The sequence below is a fragment of the Branchiostoma floridae genome, chromosome 8 (assembly GCF_000003815.2).
Source record: "Branchiostoma floridae strain S238N-H82 chromosome 8, Bfl_VNyyK, whole genome shotgun sequence".
NCBI lineage: Eukaryota > Metazoa > Chordata > Leptocardii > Amphioxiformes > Branchiostomatidae > Branchiostoma > Branchiostoma floridae.
Window position 1 is genome coordinate 17,592,484 of NC_049986.1, and position 16,962 is coordinate 17,609,445.

Consider the following 16,962-nt stretch of genomic DNA (forward strand, 5'->3'; position numbering starts at 1 on the left):
GAGAACCCTTGAATGGATCCTGATTATATTTGTTAGGTGGATGTGGGTTAGGAAAACGAAGGTCAAGTTCGATAATGGGCACCCTAGTGGCTGCCTAAGGTACTGCAGCAAAACTTTTAATTTTGGCACTTCGTGTTCTGGACATGCTGTGGTCATGATTTTTGAGTGGTAGATAGCCCTTGAAACAGAGAGTAAGTGCTGTGAGTTTGGACCCCCTAGCGGCTTTTTGGGAACTGCAGGCACCGATTTCCGTTCAAACTTTGGACGAGGATAACTTGAGAACGTGTAAACAGATCATCAGGATTTTCGGTATGTAGATAGAATGAGTGATGACTTATACAATGTAATACTAATTATGCAAATCAGTAGCTTATTTGCATAATTAATGAGGAAAGTTCATAAATCCATGCCAACAGCATATAACTCAAGAAGCTGTGTATGGATTTTCATGATATTTAGTATTTAAGTAGCGGCTGCGAAAAGGAAGGTTGTGTTCGAAAATAGTTGACGTAGCATTTTCCGTTAGGACGGTAGCGGGCCGAGTGTGTGCGTCCTTTTGTTTGTGGAATGCATAACTCGAGAAGCCTTGAAAAAATCCTGATGATAATTGGTAGGTGGGTAGGGGTCAGGAAAACGAAGATAAATTATGATAGTGGGCCCCCTAGCGGCTTCCTAAGGTACTGCAGCAAAACTTATTAACAGAAATAAACTGTGCTCTATATATCTCATTTTGACCTATATCTATGGACACAGCTGTTATACAGATGGTTTGCTGGAGGACGCCCTTACACTGGGGACAAAGTCTAAATTGACAAGCATGAAATTCTGCTTGACCAGGGATGCTACAAGGTCATCTGTCAGGTCACAGTCTGGTTTTGGTAATGTTTGTGTGTTTGTGAGGAACAATAAGACCTTAAAGTCTTAAATAAAGGCATGATTATTTGGCGAAGAGATGGGTTCGTTGAACTCTAGTTTATTTTGCCTTGAGTTTATTTCATGTTTAGCAACTTAGGAAAACCGCGCGCCTGCTGCATTTATCTTGCACACAAAGCTAAGGGGTTGTTTTCCTCTTGATGAATGATAAATGTGTCCTAAGATACGGAAGAATTGTGAATTGTAAATGTATTGATGCTGCTGGTATCTTCAATTTAAATATATATCAAGTGTTGTCTTTGATTAAATGTCTTGTTAGGTGATTGTCACACAAGTGCGTATCCGTGTTTTATACAGGTCCTTTTGAGTTGAGTATTGACATTTTGCTGGTTTAGGAAATGTTAATTGGGTAGACGTTGTATTTTACTTAATTTATCAAACCGAAAAGATGTTTTCGGCTTCAAGCCTCACCCAAACCAAAAATGCAAATACCGGGCCCTGTGACCGCTCCCTTATCCATATGCTTCGCGCGGCTTTCGTCCCGCACAAAGATATGCCAGAAGCGGTGCTTAGTCTTCAGTAGCTGAACCCTTCAGACCTTGGTCCGTCTTTCCCTATCCCAATACTTCACTTCTGAGCGACATACAACACTTGAGGCTTTAACAGCGTTATAAATTTTATAAAATGCTTCGCTCAGTTTCCGAATGGCACACTCTGTTTCCGCAATAAGCGGTTAACGTTTAATTTATGCCCTTTGCATCGATGAAAGAAATGAACGAATATCGAAGGACCAAAACTACCGATCATACAGAACTGTCCCTTGTAATTGCGCCAAGAAAGTGATGTATGCTATACAGCAGTAGACACAGACTTCCCAAGTTCATTGACGACGTTGTTTTTGTTCGGTCTTGGAAAACTAAGGATAACTGCGGAAATCATGGTCGTCAGGGAGAGAAAATGTTGTAAACATTCGGCCCTGTTTATTCTCCTTCTTGCTCTGTGCGTAGAGGATGCGTTTTGTCGTTCCGTCGTGGAGGGAAGTCGAGGATTGTCAACTGAAGAAGGGACGTGCAGCCGACAGTGTAACGTCACCAATGTCAACAACATCACTGTCCTAGCGCCGCAAGGCACCCCAGGTCAGAAGGGACAGCCGGGGGAAAGGGGTGAGTACGCCGATAAGGGTTAGAAATCCAGGCAAAGCTATTAGGTCCCATTTCCGAAACGGGGACCGGCCGGGATGTTTGCGGAAGCGAAAATGAAACTGTTTACTGGGGAATATAACGTTACACAAATTATGCTCCTGACTCTGTTTTGTTGCTTTCTTATCATATCTTTCGTTTCCGAAAGCTACCAGGCCGGGTCTCGGGTTAGGAATTGGGACCAAGGCTTAAGTTACGCCAAAACGCAGTTATAACTTAACGTTACTCAAGCAACTGGATATGATTGTTGGAAACGACCAGACTTTTCAGGTAGCATCCACTACCGTCAGTCAGTGTTTCACAGTTTTCTGACCAAAGGGCTTTAGAGCTGGGTCCCGCCCCGTAAGCTATGTGGTGAGAAAAATATCTTTTAAGATATAAAAGCTAGAACTTAAAAGTTCTAGCTTTTCTCTTGTGACCATTGTGATGCCTGACATGTTTTTCTTTTCAGGTACGCGTGGCATGCCGGGACAGAGAGGTGTTCAAGGCCCGAGTGGTCCCCCCGGGGAGACGGGTCTGCAGGGCCCCCGGGGACCCAAGGGTACCAGAGGTCCCCCTGGAGTGGGGATCTTAGCTGCCCTGGTGGTGGGTTTTTCTGTCGCAAGGTCTTCTGGGATGGACAAGGTGAGTGCTGGTGACATACAAACAGGGGTGACCTAACTTTAAATCGGCGAGGAAAAGGAACATCAATGGATAAAGATTACTATTTGGACACGGTTAAAATATTGTATATAATCACTTTCATGTAAACGATAGGCATCTCATACTTGGGACATGCCGTAGATTGGGTAGAGATGACCATCTTAACATACAAATCATGATCTGCTTTGCACATTGCAGCATTCATTGATCTTATCTCCAAGCAGATTCATCGTGGTCAAAGCAGTACCCAATTGATTCTGGTGGTCAGTTGGACACTGCTTTGGCCCCTGTCTGATACTGTTTAATGCCACTGGTCAATCTGCTAGGACATTACATTTGTTCCCTGTATGATCCCCTCCAGAGTAATGCTGACCAGACTGTGGTCTATGACATTGTGCACACCAACATCAAGAATGCCTACGACAGCAGGACTGGAAGGTTTGTGGCACCGATCGGAGGTCTCTACTTCTTCACCTTTACAGCCATGAAGGGCAACGATAAGTCTGGGTGTCTACTCTCCCTTATAAGGTAAGGGTAAAATGTTAGATATCGTAACTGGATTTGCTCGGCTTGTAGACTATAGTTTATGGTAGCAGTCAATATATATAGTTATGTGCACATGTATTGCCAGTTGTTTAACATGAATGACTTATCAGGATTGTTGTAAGGTTATATATTTTACAAAAACATTGGATGGCAAAGTGGGGGAAGCTGCATTAGGCCTTGTACAAGGTTGAAGAAATATACATCTAACGTTTAGCACAAAAAAGATGTCAGGAAAAATACAGAAGGAGAAAATTGTACATTTTAACCCTATCATACCAATCACACCGACATATTGAGCCACTATCTGACTATCTGCCAATCAAACATGTACCCCAAAATATACACATTTAGCAGTTTTTAACCATTTATTCAAATCTAAAAAATTATCAATCATGAGAAACATGTACATCAGCCAAGCACAAAAAAGTGATCTACTGAGTCAGACACTGAATGTAATGCACAAATTTACATCACATTACCAAAGCTACAAAGACAAGAAAATATTGAGGGAAAACTGTCAATGTTTTATGCTCCCCCATTTGTGTTAAACAAATTATATAGGGATAAAGTTTGTAACAGAAATGCCAAGCTGAAAAAAAATGTAGGAATTTTGTCAAACAACATCTGCTAAGGCGATTTTAAAAGACTTGACTGTTGTAATTGTTGTTCCCAGGGACACGTTTATGGCGACTGGAGAACACATTGTGTCAGTGTACATGGGACCAAAGGGAGACTACAGCTCCACTAGCAACTCTGCCGTTGTCACCCTTGAACCTGAGGACGAGATCTGGGTCCGCTTGGGAACGGGGTCGAGCCTCTTCAGCGACAAAAACAACTATGTCACGTTTTCTGGGTTCCTGATCCAACCACAGATCATGCCATAGTGATAGAAACTGACAAATGTTGACACAAATGTTCAACACAGTCAAAGCTGTATAACTATAAGGGGCCACCTTTGTCAACAAGGACATTATATACTAGTAATGGCTTGGCCACTTTTTAGTGGTTACAAAGATACTTTGTCCCATTAATCCAAGCATTCATGGTTAAGAATCTAGTCTGGAGTAGTCACTATTGACAGGTTTGACTGTAGTTACTAAAACAAACAAATGCACAAACAAACAAATGGGCAAGTAAACAACCTAATCAAACAAATGGCTGCCTTTGTTTTAAATGTACATGTTACCTGAAAGACTGATCCCATAGACTCCCCACATCTCCCACAGATAGGTCAGATTATATATGTATGAATATGATTGCAATCTTACTACAATGAATAAACTTTCATTTCTATATGCTAAAATTACCATTCAAGTCTAGACTTGTCATAAAAGCATCAATTTGACGAGGTCAAACAACTTTTACCCAAATTCTTCATCAGTAGATTAAAATTACACTACAAATTTGGTCCATTTCAAATACATGTACAACACAAGAAATGTATAAAGGTCTTGGCTAGTGTATGTGAACATTTAAACAGATTTTTCAGGCACTCTTCCAGCCTTCCTGAACTCTGCCAAAAGTTGGTCGTTTTCCCGGAGACAAAATGACAGCGTCTTCTTGGAGTAGTAGTCCGTCATCATCTCCAGGTGTTCAATTACATCTGTCAGCAGGTGGGCACGCTCCACACCTGAGCCAGGTGCGTCAAAGTTCAGGTGCGTGAAGTGTATGTGCAGGTGGTAGTAGGAGGGTTGGTAGTGGAGGTAGATTCTCAGCTTACATGGAGGGATGTCGAATTTCTCCTGGATGGCTTGCTGTAGGTGCAAACAATGTGATGTGCATTATTAAGTAATCAAAATACATTTGAACACTGCAGTCTTTGAGTAGCATCTGGCAATTGTAAGGGTGCCTTTTTAGTCTGAAATAGCTGACAAGCCGCCTGTTTGCATCTATCAAGCCTATATACATGTACATTGTTCCGATACAGTACTGTACAGTACTGGTAACACAAGGGTACCAGTATGTACAGAACAGAGCTTTTATTAGTATGCATGGGGTGGGGGTCTGTATTTACACTATAAGACAGATGTACATGTTATGCACTAGGCATATATCTGGAGCCATCCAGTTTTGAATGGTTAAGTTTTGTTCCGAAACCTGGAAAACTACTTAAATGAATTAACATTTATTGTTGTAACTCATTGCATATGTCTATGATTTATATACATAGTATAAAGTAAAACCAGCAGACTATAAGACACACTTAAAGTGTCCCAACCTGTCCTTTCTTGAGAATGTTGTGCAGCAGCGGAAGGTGTTCAGCTGTGAGGTCTCGTAGTGACCGTATGCCGTGCTTGTGGACTATGGCTATGAGGTATAAGTCATTCACCTGGATAGACGGAAACATCAATTCAATAAAAGTGCTTTTGTCACTTGTCATTCTATTTTTGACAAGCAGCTCCATTAATACTCCATTGTTGTAGTTTCCCTTTTCAGTTGGCTTTTATCGGAAGAAGATGTCTAAAGGGGGCTGGAGGAAACGAGCTGAACAATAAAATTTACACAAATCAGGGTTCTCAACAGAACTTAACATTAACATAGCAGGTACAGAAGTTGTGTGTAGAGTGCCAAAGCCATGACCACATAAAATGGTTTGGGATTCCCCACTGGAAAATTTTTAATTAACAACTCACTGAGCTTAGGGCCCCTAGTGAGAACAATGCAAATTACAATAGATCTAGATCAAAAATGAATTACCATATGTGGCAAAACCTACCTGTTTAAGATCCCACTTCATGTCAGGCAGCAGAATGAAGCCCGTCTCCTTGTCAGGATCCTCGTACACAATCCTCTCTGACTCTGTCTTGTGCTCCAGGATGTTGTATACCCACTGGTGACCGGGGAACAAACTTGGTAAAGACTCAACATAATGCCAATGTTTCTTGCCCAATGTTTTGATGTCTCATATTTTTCATTTCGGCTATGAACGTTCTCAACTGTGTCCAGGGGTGTCTACTACTAGTATATTTTTATCTTGACATCAACAGTACAACGCATCCCCAAATGTGCAAAAGTTGCATCAAAACCATAAAATAGTACAAACATCTTCTATAACATGGAATCATAAAGTCTTGTAAAAAACTTATTCAAAAGAACCTTACATACATGTATAAGCAAAGGATGGTCATGGATATATATGATTTGGTTCCCCCAATGCCTAAGAAAAAGCACTTAATTACACTACCTGTATCCTGAATGCCTCCGCCTCTAAGAACGGCAGAGTGATCTTCTTGTAGTCGTCTTCCGTCTCCTGAACCAGGTACGTCTCCTGCTGACTGTACTTCACCAGGTGTTTGTGAGTAGCCGGATACACGACAGACACCTTAATACCTGTGGGAGAGTCATGGAGGATTTTTAGCAAATTCATCTCTGCCACTCAATGAAAAATGGAGACCACTTTTGGATCTTTGAAGTAGTATGTATATTGATATGTTAAGAAGTCCAGGAAGGCTAGTGCCCTTGAAGTTTCATTGATAAAGCCTCACATCATCCTTTACCCTCCTCCAGTGGATAAACGTAACTTGAAACATCCAGAAGTAATGTCCATTTCTCATTCAGTTGCAGAGATGCATTCATCTAAAAACAACATAAAAAAATTATGCTGACCTGGATGTCTAACCTTCATCAAAGCATCAATGAGGTAGTTTGGAAGGAGTATCCTTTACTGTCTAGGACTCACAATAAAAAGAAAACATTAAGATATGCTATGCTTTCTTAGATCTGACTAAGAAGTCAGGGTAGTACACTAATAAGTACATTTTAGTTCTAAAAAGGCTATTGGATACTATAGGGGCTTTTTATTTGCAAGCCCCTACATTTAGAGAATACCAATGGAACATACCATTGACTTGGGCAGGAGGGGTTCCATGATAGTTCCCATAGATGTCGTTCTTAAGACCCACTTTTAGCTTTGTCTCCCCTGACAGAGCGATTGGTAGGGTCTCCTCACTGAAGGGCGTCTTCTCCAAGATCACCACAGCTTCTTCCTCGTGACCCTTGAACTTTCCATGGACGAACACACTCTTATTCTTGGGGTGGTCGTTCAAGATTTTTATCATTTCGAAGTCTTGGAAACTGGAGAGAGGCGTAGCCCAGTGTGGGTCGTCTTGTGTCGTGCCATCACTCTTAGCCTTTTTGGGCTCCTGTGCTGTGATAGGTTCTGCATCATCTGCCCTTCTCTTTTCAGCCATGTTGGTTTCTGACTCTCTGAAAATAGACAAACAAATAAAAATGATTTCAATCATGAGTTATTATGTTTGTACTTGAAAATGACCGAATGGCTCAAGACTGGCATATATTCTTACGAGGGGAACGTTGATCAGTAGGTGTTGGAGTACAGGATCACACAGATCACGGCACGAAAAACGGAATTTAAGCATGCTTAAATGATGCTTAACGTTGACGTATTTTCCTTCTTTACGGATCTATACATCTCTTATACGAGTACGTAAAGATTGGCGTTACGTAGTCTTTACGTAGGTGCTGATAGGTCCGTATTTTCCGTTTTTTTAAGTTGCCTTTCGGCAGCTTAAAGTTGTTGTAAATAATTACTAAAAATCATTTAAATTGCATTTAAATATTACGTTTATAAAACTTTAAGCATCGTTACGGCTTATTTACGTGTGCGTAAAGATGATCATTAGGTGGCTTATAGGTGCGGATAGGTCCGTATTTTCCGTTTTTTTAAGTTGCCTTTCAGCAGCTTAAAGATGTTGTAAATGTTTATCAAAACTCATTTAAATTGCAATTAAATATTAAGTTTCATAAAACTTTAAACATCGTTACGGCTCATTTACGTGTGCGTAAAGATGATCATTAGGTGCTTATAGATCCGTATTTTCCGGTATTTTAAGTTGCCTTTCAGTACCTGAAATATTTCGTAAATGATTATTAAAACGCCCTTAATACATGTTTAAAGTTCACGTTTATTTCTTCTGAAGCCTTTATACTTGTCATATACGTGTGCATTAAGATGTTTATAATTTGTGTATTGGTGCCCTTCTAGCAGCTTAAAGTTGTCATAAACGCTTATTAAAACACCCTTAAGGCATGTTTAAAGTTCACGTTTATTTCCTCGTAAGTCGTTTTACGTCTCATATACGTGTGCATTAAGATGTTTATAAGATGTGTATTGTTGCCTTTTAGCAGCTTAAAGTTGTCATAAACACTTATAAAAACACCCTTAATACATGTTTAAAGTTCCCTTTTATCTTCTCTGAAGCCTCTTTACGTCTCATATACATGCGCATTAAGAGGATTTTAATGTGTCTATATTTGTCCTTTTAGCAGCTAAAAGTTGTCATAAATACGTACTAAAACACCCTTAAGACATGTTTAAAGTTCCCTTTCTACGTCTCATATACGTGTGCATTAAGGTGATTATAAGGTGTGGATAAGTGTCATTTTAGCGGGATAAAGTTAATCATAAGCACGTTTTAAAGCAAGAAAATACAATGGATGAAACTTTGAAATTTTATTGAATTACGAGAAAACATTACACGGAAAAGTAAAAAAAAAACCTACAGCCTACTAGGTATTTGTGGCCTATCATTCTGATGTAGTCGGCAGTTGAAGCAATCACAACGGCTGTGCAATTCCGTGCAGCATCTAAGTCCACAGTCCCATTTCCAGTGTCGGGCGAAGCGTCACGTCGTAAGTTAAAAAGAGCACACAGTTCCATCTGGCCACCACAGGAATAAGAATCCGATAAGATCTAGAGTAGTGGCCGATATGACTCGTGTTGTTGGATGGTCTTGGACTCTTGGATTATTTGGACGCGAAACATGTTCAGCTTGCAGTCTCGGCTTCTATTAATCCGGATGGTACAATGGTCGTGATTTCCCAATCTGTGTCGATTTCCAACAACATCAACTTGTACAGAATGATAGCCACCTACTATCTTTGTGTCAAATTCCGTCACCGGGGGTCACATAGGCGGAAACAGCAGTGTCACGGCCACAACTTGCGGTTTAGAACAGGTCCAAACTTTCTTCAATACTACTTTTCAAATGAGCGCCTGGAAAATAACCGCTCCTTGTGGTATGGTAGATTTGAACCCCCCACTCTTTTCTACCATTGGATACATCCTATCACATGACACAGCCGCTGTGTATGTATAGTATGCCGGCCACAGACGGAGGCGCGCCCCATGCGGTATGCGCGTACGAACTAACGCTGAATAAATTTACATCTAGCCTGCCCACGCATATCACAATAACCAAAACAAACACAAGCAACACGGGAAGACACTGCCTGTGTGTCCAGACTGTTCTTTCTTGACGCTTGCTTGTAGATAAAGAAATCATTCGTACATTTACTTGTAGTAAGAAATGCTCGCCGTTTGATAGTAAGAAAAATATCATGATTAAACACCACTCACCACACAAAAGTATAAGCTAAACCAAGGAGCTTTTAACGGGGGAGGTCTCCCCGTGTTCGCTTAAACTGCGCAGATTCAAAGATTAAACATGTCGTATGTTCAACAGAAATACGCAACATTTCATGTGCGTTTTGGCAACATATAAGCTAAAGGGGGGAGGTCTCCCCGTGTTCGCTGAAACTGCGCGGATTCAAAGATTAAACATGTCGTATGTTCAACAGAAATACGCAACATTTCATGTACGTTTTGGCAACATATAAGCTAAACGGGGGAGGTCTCCCCTAGTTCGTTTAAACTGCGCGGATTCAAAGATTAAACATGTCGTATGTTCAACAGAAATACGCAACATTTCATGTACGTTTTGGCAACATATAAGCTAAACGGGGGAGGTCTCCCCTAGTTCGCTTAAACTGCGCGGATTCAAAGATTAAACATGTCGTATGTTCAACAGAAATACCCAACATTTCATATACGTCTTGACAACATATAAGTTAAACGGGGGAGGTCTCCCCTAGTTCGTTTAAACTGCGCGGATTCAAAGATTAAACATGTCGTATGTTCAACAGAAATACGCAACATTTCATGTACAGTTTTGGCAACATATAAGCTAAACGGGAGAGGTCTCCCATAGTTCGCTTAAACTACGCGGATTCAAAGATGTCGTATGTTCAACAGAAATACGCAACATTTCATGTACGTTTTGGCAACATATAAGCTAAACGGGGGAGGTCTCCCCTAGTTCGCTTAAACTGCGCGGATTCAAAGATTAAACATGTCGTATGTTCAACAGAAATACGCAAAATTTTATATACGTTTTGGCAACATATAAGCTAAACGGAAGAGGTCTCCCCGTGTTCGCTTAAACTGTGCGGATTCAAAGATTAAAAAAATGTCGTATGTTCAACAGAAATACGCAACATTTCATATACGTCTTGACAACATATAAGTTAAACGGGGGAGTTCTCCCCTAGTTCGATTAAACTGCGCGGATTCAAAGATTAAACATGTCGTATGTTCAACAGAAATACGCAACATTTCATGTACGTTTTGGCAACATATAAGCTAAACGGGGGAGGTCTCCCCTAGTTCGCTTAAACTGCGCGGATTCAAAGATTAAACATGTCGTATGTTCAACAGAAATACGCAACATTTCATATACGTTTTGACAGCATATATTAAGCTAAAGGGGGGAGGTCTCACCTAGTTCGCTTAAACTGCGCGGATTCAAAGATTAAACATGTCGTATGTTCAACAGAAATACGCAAAATTTTATATACGTTTTGGCAACATATAAGCTAAACGGGGGAGGTCTCCCCGTGTTCGCTTAAAAGTGCGCGGATTCAAAGATTAAATATGTCGTATGTTCAACAGAAATACCCAACATTTCATATACGTCTTGACAACATATAAGCTAAACGGGGGAGGTCTCCCCTAGTTCGTTTAAACTGCGCGGATTCAAAGATTAAACATGTCGTATGTTCAACAGAAATACGCAACATTTCATGTACGTTTTGGCAACATATAAGCTAAACGGGGGAGGTCTCCCCTAGTTCGCTTAAACTGCGCGGATTCAAAGATTAAACATGTCGTATGTTCAACAGAAATACGCAACATTTCATAAACGTTTTGGCAACATATAAGTTAAAGGGGGGAGGTCTCCCCTAGTTCGTTTAAACTGCGCGGATTCAAAGATTAAACATGTCGTATGTTTAACAGAAATAAGCAACATTTCATGTACAGTTTTGGCAACATATAAGCTAAACGGGGGAGGTTTCCCTTGTTTGCTTAAACTGAGGGGATTCAAAGATTAAACATGTCGTGTGTTTAACAGAAATACGCAACATTTCATATACCTCTTGGCAACATATAAGCTAAACCGGGGAAGCCCCCCCTTCTTTGCGTAAACGGCGGTTTGAAATAGATTACAGATGCCGTATATTCAACAGAAAAACGCAGCATTTCATGTAACGTAAGGGAACGCATATAAGCTAAACGTAAGAGGTATTCCCTGTTCGAATCAAAAATTGCGCACAGAAAGATCGAATACGTCATATGCCTTCGGAACAAACAACATAGAAGAATATTGTATTTGACTTTTCTGAGGTATTAACATAACATTTTGTCCCGGAAAACGCAATTGTCAGTTTTGACAGTAAATCTTGCCACTGTTTTAGAACAGATGACGCAATGCTTTATCAAACGCCAGACAAAGGCTTATTATATTTGACATAGCCGAGGTAAGTTTGGTAAACAGATCTAGAGAAACGGTATTTGTCATTTTTATATTTAAAAACTTGAAATATTACCACAGTGGTAAAACAGTAAAACGGATGATTTTTTATAACTTTTGAGACATGTAAGTTGTCTTTTCGGCATACTAAAATACATGTAAAATTCACGTAAAGAAACACGACAGATTAAGTTACATTTACAAACGCTGAAATCTTACGTAAAGGCCAGATGTATGTTTCTGATGCCTTTAATAGATCTTAAAATCTTCTGAAATATTTCTCCGCCTTTAAAGGTTTTTATACGTATCTCTGAAACTTTGCTTAAATAGTTGTTTTCGTGCTGTGGATGGTGGAGCCTGGATTGAATGATTATTTTTTATGTACGAGGGAGGGACGATAAATTTTAAGTGCTGGGCTAAACTCTGGGCCAAACCCATGGTATTCGGTATGGCTCCAGTGTTGGACTGAACCCTGAAAAAAGGGCCAGCTAAGACTGCTTTCTTCATTATCATCTCAGGTTTACTACCTCCTGGAACCAGTCCACTCTATGCATTTACAATTACATGTAAATTTTTACCTCTGCTCTTCCTCATCAAACTTTCTCTTGCATAACTTGCAGGCTTTTGTTGCAGACCTTGGCTTTGGAAGTTGAAACTCTGCTTTCAAGAAGTCTGACATAACATGTTTCTTAGCATTTTTGCTCAGCTTTTGATACTCCTCCCAAACAGAGTTTGCTTTGTTCTGAAGTGATTTTTCATTGCACTTTTCAATGTCGGCTACTAATTCCAATGGTGCAAGGTACTTCAGCTGCATAGCCAGGTGCATAGAAGAGACACCGTGTGCTTTACGCAGCTCCACAACCAGGCCTTTCGTGAAATCAGTAGGTTTCAGCCTTGGCAAGTGACAGGGGTCCTGTTCCAGCATATCCTTGGTGATGCATGCTTTTGCTAACACCTTTCCAACTTCTTGATCAATTTTATCGGCAGTGGCCATATTCTATGGGAAAGAAAAAAAACAATAATGTATGTCTCAGTCACAGAAGACAATTTAGAGGTTGCTTTTGATGATGATTATGACAATGTAAAATGTTTAAAAAATAAACGGTTCTTGGCGGAAGTCAATGTCACATTGTGTGTAGCATGGTAGCATTAGCTCAAGTAATGGATTATCCCAGTGTACATGCATGCGTGCTGGGCAGTTCTGTGAAGTGGATCTATCTGGTTTGACATATAAAAGTTTGGTCTCCCGAATCCGTACTTGTAGTGTGTTTTTTGGCACACAATTAGACAGATTTAGCTGATGATGAAGATGACGATGATAAAGAAAATGATGATGATGAAGAAGATGATGATGAAGATGATGATGATGATGAAGCTCCAATCGTCCGTGGAAACAAAAAATATCCCACTAAATTGCCTCCCTCCTGTCACCCAAGTTGCATATAATTTGGCACCTACTGACTAAGTATGTCCTGGTTGCTGAATAGTGTTCCCCTGGTAGCCAGACAACTGGGCATCTTAAAATTTCTAGTATTCATCTATCAACCTGCTATCAATCCTTATATCTCTAGTAGCACCTCCTACTAGCTCCTTGATACATCATGGTTGTGGACTGATGAAATTTTAGGCCGGGCCCAGCCTTGAGCCACAGAGCTCAGTTTCACCAAGGACCGTGAAGGAGATTTCATCAAATAAAATCCTTGCTTTCACCAAGAAGGTTCATTTTTTTTAACCTCCTCCTTGGTTTCATCAAGGAGTTTGAAAAGAAAAGAGGGATTTTCAACCTCCTTGGTTTCAAAATGCTCTTCTGACAAGTTCTGGTAACTTCACTTTTTCTTCAGTCCGATTTTGACAACATTAGACAGGCCTATGATTACAAGTCTGTTTTGCAATATCTATAAGGGTTGTAAGACATACAACTAAAGACTCAAAACGCCCTAGGAAGTCCCCCAACTCACCCTTACCGATACAACAGTTCCACTCAGCTGACACAATGAGACAGAAGACCATGTGTTTGGGAGTTTACTTCCGGGTCACATTGTTTACATTCCTGGAGTGTTTCCGATAGGGTCAGCTGAAGTACTTTGCTGTTCTATCTACTGCGTGCTCCCCTGTCAAATACAAATTTTAACTCTCTTTTCACTTAGAATTTAATTTAGCCAACAATTTACCACTGACATATATAAAACATATAAGTTATCATCTTTGAAAGATTTTAAAGAATCATTTTAAGCCTAGTGATATAAACTATTTGAATTCAATTTCTTTTGAAAGGGGATAGCTCCGCTGAAAGGAAGAGCCACTTCCGCCATTTTGTCATTAGCATAGAGAAGTACAAGAGAGGAGTCTACTGTTCAGCGGGGTTTGGCGCTGCACTCCCGCCAAAAACATCGTATTTCAAGGTACGCTGATCGTTTGGTACTGTTCTAGATATCGTAAACTCTTGGTAGTTGCCCCTAAAATCGAGACGATGTGCGTAAATGAGGTAATTTTTAGAAAATTGTGGAAATGTGTGGAGGTAGCGGGATCGATTTTGGGTACCCACCCACCCACTCGAGGGCAAATAGCGCCAAGTCTGCAACGGAATTAATCACAAATTGTGACTCAACAGTACATAGTTATGCCGTCTGTATGATCATAGGAACGTTGAGCTATCATAAAAGTGCAGGATATAGTTTAGATGGCCAATGAACGGCGAATTATCGTAGAAAACATGAGATATAACGGTTCACTTTCAATGTCGGGATGAACAAGGGCACTCCTAGCGGTTGGGCTTGTTATTGCAGTCCCAAGGGAGGGATAAAATTAGCTACTGGGTCATTTCCACGTCTGCCTTTTATATCTGCCCTATATACACATTTTCTCAACTCTAAGTATATTCCTGACGTACAATATTGTCTCCTTATTTATCTTAACCAAAGATTTGACTGATCAAGGGATTGGTTAAGTGTGTAATATGACATTTTTTCCAGAGTTGCATTCCTCATGCATGTTTTGTATGCGAGTCATGTCGGTCGTCAGTGGTCCACCCCTGGTCCCAAATTAGATCTCCAGACAGTCACAAACTGGTGATGTAGTGAGAGGTTCACACAGGGGTGTGTGTCGAGGGAAATATTTCTCTAGAATGGGCTCAAGATTTTTGCGATATTTACTTCTAAGAAAGGAATGCCAATAAAGCATTTTTAATGCCTCTGTACTTAGGCATAGTTGGCATGTCTGTACTATATATTACTTATTAGTGCCAGTTTTGTGGAAATTTCCTGCAAATGATGCAGCTATTTAGTGTTGTGATGAAATCTTTGTGAAGTTTGTCAGTTTTGTTATCAATTGAAACTTCATATCTATAGTCTTACGTGTACAAGGTTAAAATGGATATATCTGTGTGGTAATATTACTCATAATAATAGTGAAAATATTACTCATAAAATTAAAAGGCATACATTATATATATCAGTACAAAGGACTCAGCACTAGAGAAGCTTCTGTGAACAGAGTTAACTGTTGATGTACGATAGTACAGTGTGTATAAGTATTGAAGGACTGCATCTGAATCTGAACAGTATAAGCTTTGGAGGTATGTGTCAATGTGTGGGTTTGTCACGGTCATGCCTTAACCACTCATGTTGCATCTTAGCTCTTGCTACTATAGAAAAGAGAATTCCATCTTGAGTTTTTACAATTACATGTAATACATGCACCAATACTAGGCAATAGTCTCAACATAATCCTTGTCTGAGAACATAAAATCATGTCTGAAACATTGACTTTTGTCTGTCTGTAAACTAGGAATGAGCACTGGTCAATTACGTTTACACTGTTATGTCTTTGTCTTTGTGCCATTCCTATACACTGACTTGGTGATAGGGGAATGTACTGTTGTAGTTCAGTTGGACTGTTCAGGGACACACCCACATACAGTAGTACATACAGGATGCAGTATGTATGGGGTGTGGTGCAATGTGGACTGTTTACACAACTAAGGGGGCCTTTTGTAGACAAATTTATATTTGTACGTCAAGATTTTGTACATGATATGTAAAGATATTCCTTCCAAAAATCTGTCATGTTGTCTACATCAAAATTTTTCACATAAAAAAATACATTTTGACCCATTAGAATAGAAAGGCTTCATAGAAACCAATAGTAGTTTGGCACCAATAGTAGGTACAAAGTTGTAATTACCAGACTGAGTGTAATGTTAAACATTAGCATGCTGCACACACGTCTGTATGCAGGACAGTCAGATGTGATGAATGCTGTCCGATAGAACCCAGCCCAGTCCTACCAGTATTGGTCAGTGGGGCCATACTTGGGTAGTGCAGTATTTTCACAGCTGTTTCTGCAGGGCCTGTTTTGGGGTCATTTTTTTCACCCCAAATTCCATCTTTGCCAACACTACCAACATTATCCAGGGTACCTATTATGTACATGTACTTATTGAGTTACTAAGTTACTAAGTACATATTTGCTGAATTGATTTAGTACAACAGAACTATTTGATTGACTTCAAGTTCAAGTGCTCTCCATTTGTCTTTGTTGGTTTAAAAAAAATGCTTTGTCCATGTGCAAATGTACATGATAGAAAGAGAGGGAAAATTAATAGTACGATTGTCATGCATAATGATGATATATTATATACTAAATATTAGTGTATGCCACTGTTCCCCAGCATTTAGCTGAAAATTAGACTACTGCCAATAAGATTAATAATGAATGTTAAGTGTGTAGCTATGGCAACTTCAAAGTTGAGCTGTTTGAAAAAAAAAGATTTGTTTGTTCCTGACGTTTGCAGAATATACAAAACCCAGAGTAGGGCAGGCCCCCATTTGAAGTGCATTAGACCAAAATCAATGACATGGCTAGAAGGTACGTGTATTTTGACTGAACGGTCTGTTTAGGGAGCCACTTTCAACAGGAATTCATTCTCATTGGCAGGATTGTTCGGGCGGTCGTCATATTGAGGACGTGCGTCATTGCAGTGTTCTGTGACGTACGGTGTTGATTAGTCTGATTCTGAATAGGAAGGCTGATTGGAACATACAGATTGTCTCCAATTAATATGCATGTAATTTATATGTGTGACAAAAGAATCA

General features: G+C 40.0%; 3 protein-coding genes across 40 annotated transcripts in view; 2 read left to right on the plus strand and 1 right to left on the minus strand.

Annotated features, from left to right (window-relative positions):
• The first annotated feature begins 1,662 nt into the window (after positions 1–1,662).
• On the plus strand, positions 1,663–4,358 carry LOC118421284 (complement C1q tumor necrosis factor-related protein 3-like). The gene is made up of 4 exons (XM_035828511.1): positions 1,663–2,036; positions 2,524–2,696; positions 3,076–3,242; positions 3,934–4,358. Exons 1-4 carry the CDS (start codon positions 1,811–1,813, stop codon positions 4,142–4,144), a joined length of 777 nt encoding a protein of 258 aa, XP_035684404.1. The 5' UTR covers positions 1,663–1,810; the 3' UTR covers positions 4,145–4,358.
• Positions 4,359–4,536: 178 nt separating this feature from the next.
• Positions 4,537–13,962, minus strand: LOC118421283 (m7GpppX diphosphatase-like). 2 transcript variants are annotated; one of them, XM_035828509.1, is made up of 7 exons: positions 13,834–13,929; positions 12,448–12,866; positions 7,102–7,466; positions 6,445–6,590; positions 5,977–6,090; positions 5,479–5,589; positions 4,537–5,014 (listed from the first exon to the last, which is right to left on the minus strand). In XM_035828509.1, the coding sequence occupies exons 2-7, from the start codon at positions 12,861–12,863 to the stop codon at positions 4,733–4,735; spliced, it is 1,434 nt and encodes a 477-aa protein (XP_035684402.1). In that variant the 5' UTR covers positions 12,864–12,866; positions 13,834–13,929; the 3' UTR covers positions 4,537–4,732. The 2 variants fall into 2 exon arrangements, with proteins under 2 accessions (XP_035684402.1, XP_035684403.1); XM_035828510.1 differs by lacking the exon at positions 12,448–12,866 and having other exon boundaries at positions 13,834–13,962.
• A 178-nt stretch (positions 13,963–14,140) lies between these two features.
• LOC118421631 (spectrin alpha chain, non-erythrocytic 1-like) overlaps positions 14,141–16,962 on the plus strand; it is a 70,542-nt gene continuing 67,720 nt past the window's right edge. For 36 of the 37 annotated variants that reach the window (XM_035829001.1, XM_035829006.1, XM_035829008.1 and 33 more), the window contains exon 1: positions 14,157–14,271. The gene's annotated coding sequence lies outside the window, so the exon portion shown is untranslated. Of the gene's footprint in view, positions 14,272–16,962 lie in introns of all 37 variants that reach the window. The other variant, XM_035829029.1, reaches the window with a different exon arrangement.

Coding starts and splice junctions, on each gene's coding strand:
- LOC118421284 (XM_035828511.1), top strand. CDS start 1,811: ATGGTCGTCAGGGAGAGAAAATGTTGTAAACATTCGGCCCTGTTTATT. Junction 2,697..3,075: donor GGTCTTCTGGGATGGACAAG/GTGAGTGCTGGT, acceptor GATCCCCTCCAG/AGTAATGCTGACCAGACTGT. Junction 3,243..3,933: donor TGTCTACTCTCCCTTATAAG/GTAAGGGTAAAA, acceptor TGTTGTTCCCAG/GGACACGTTTATGGCGACTG.
- LOC118421283 (XM_035828509.1), bottom strand. CDS start 12,863: ATGGCCACTGCCGATAAAATTGATCAAGAAGTTGGAAAGGTGTTAGCA. Junction 6,091..6,444: donor CGGAGGCATTCAGGATACAG/GTAGTGTAATTA, acceptor CCCGGTCACCAG/TGGGTATACAACATCCTGGA. Junction 5,015..5,478: donor ACATTCTCAAGAAAGGACAG/GTTGGGACACTT, acceptor TTGCACCTACAG/CAAGCCATCCAGGAGAAATT.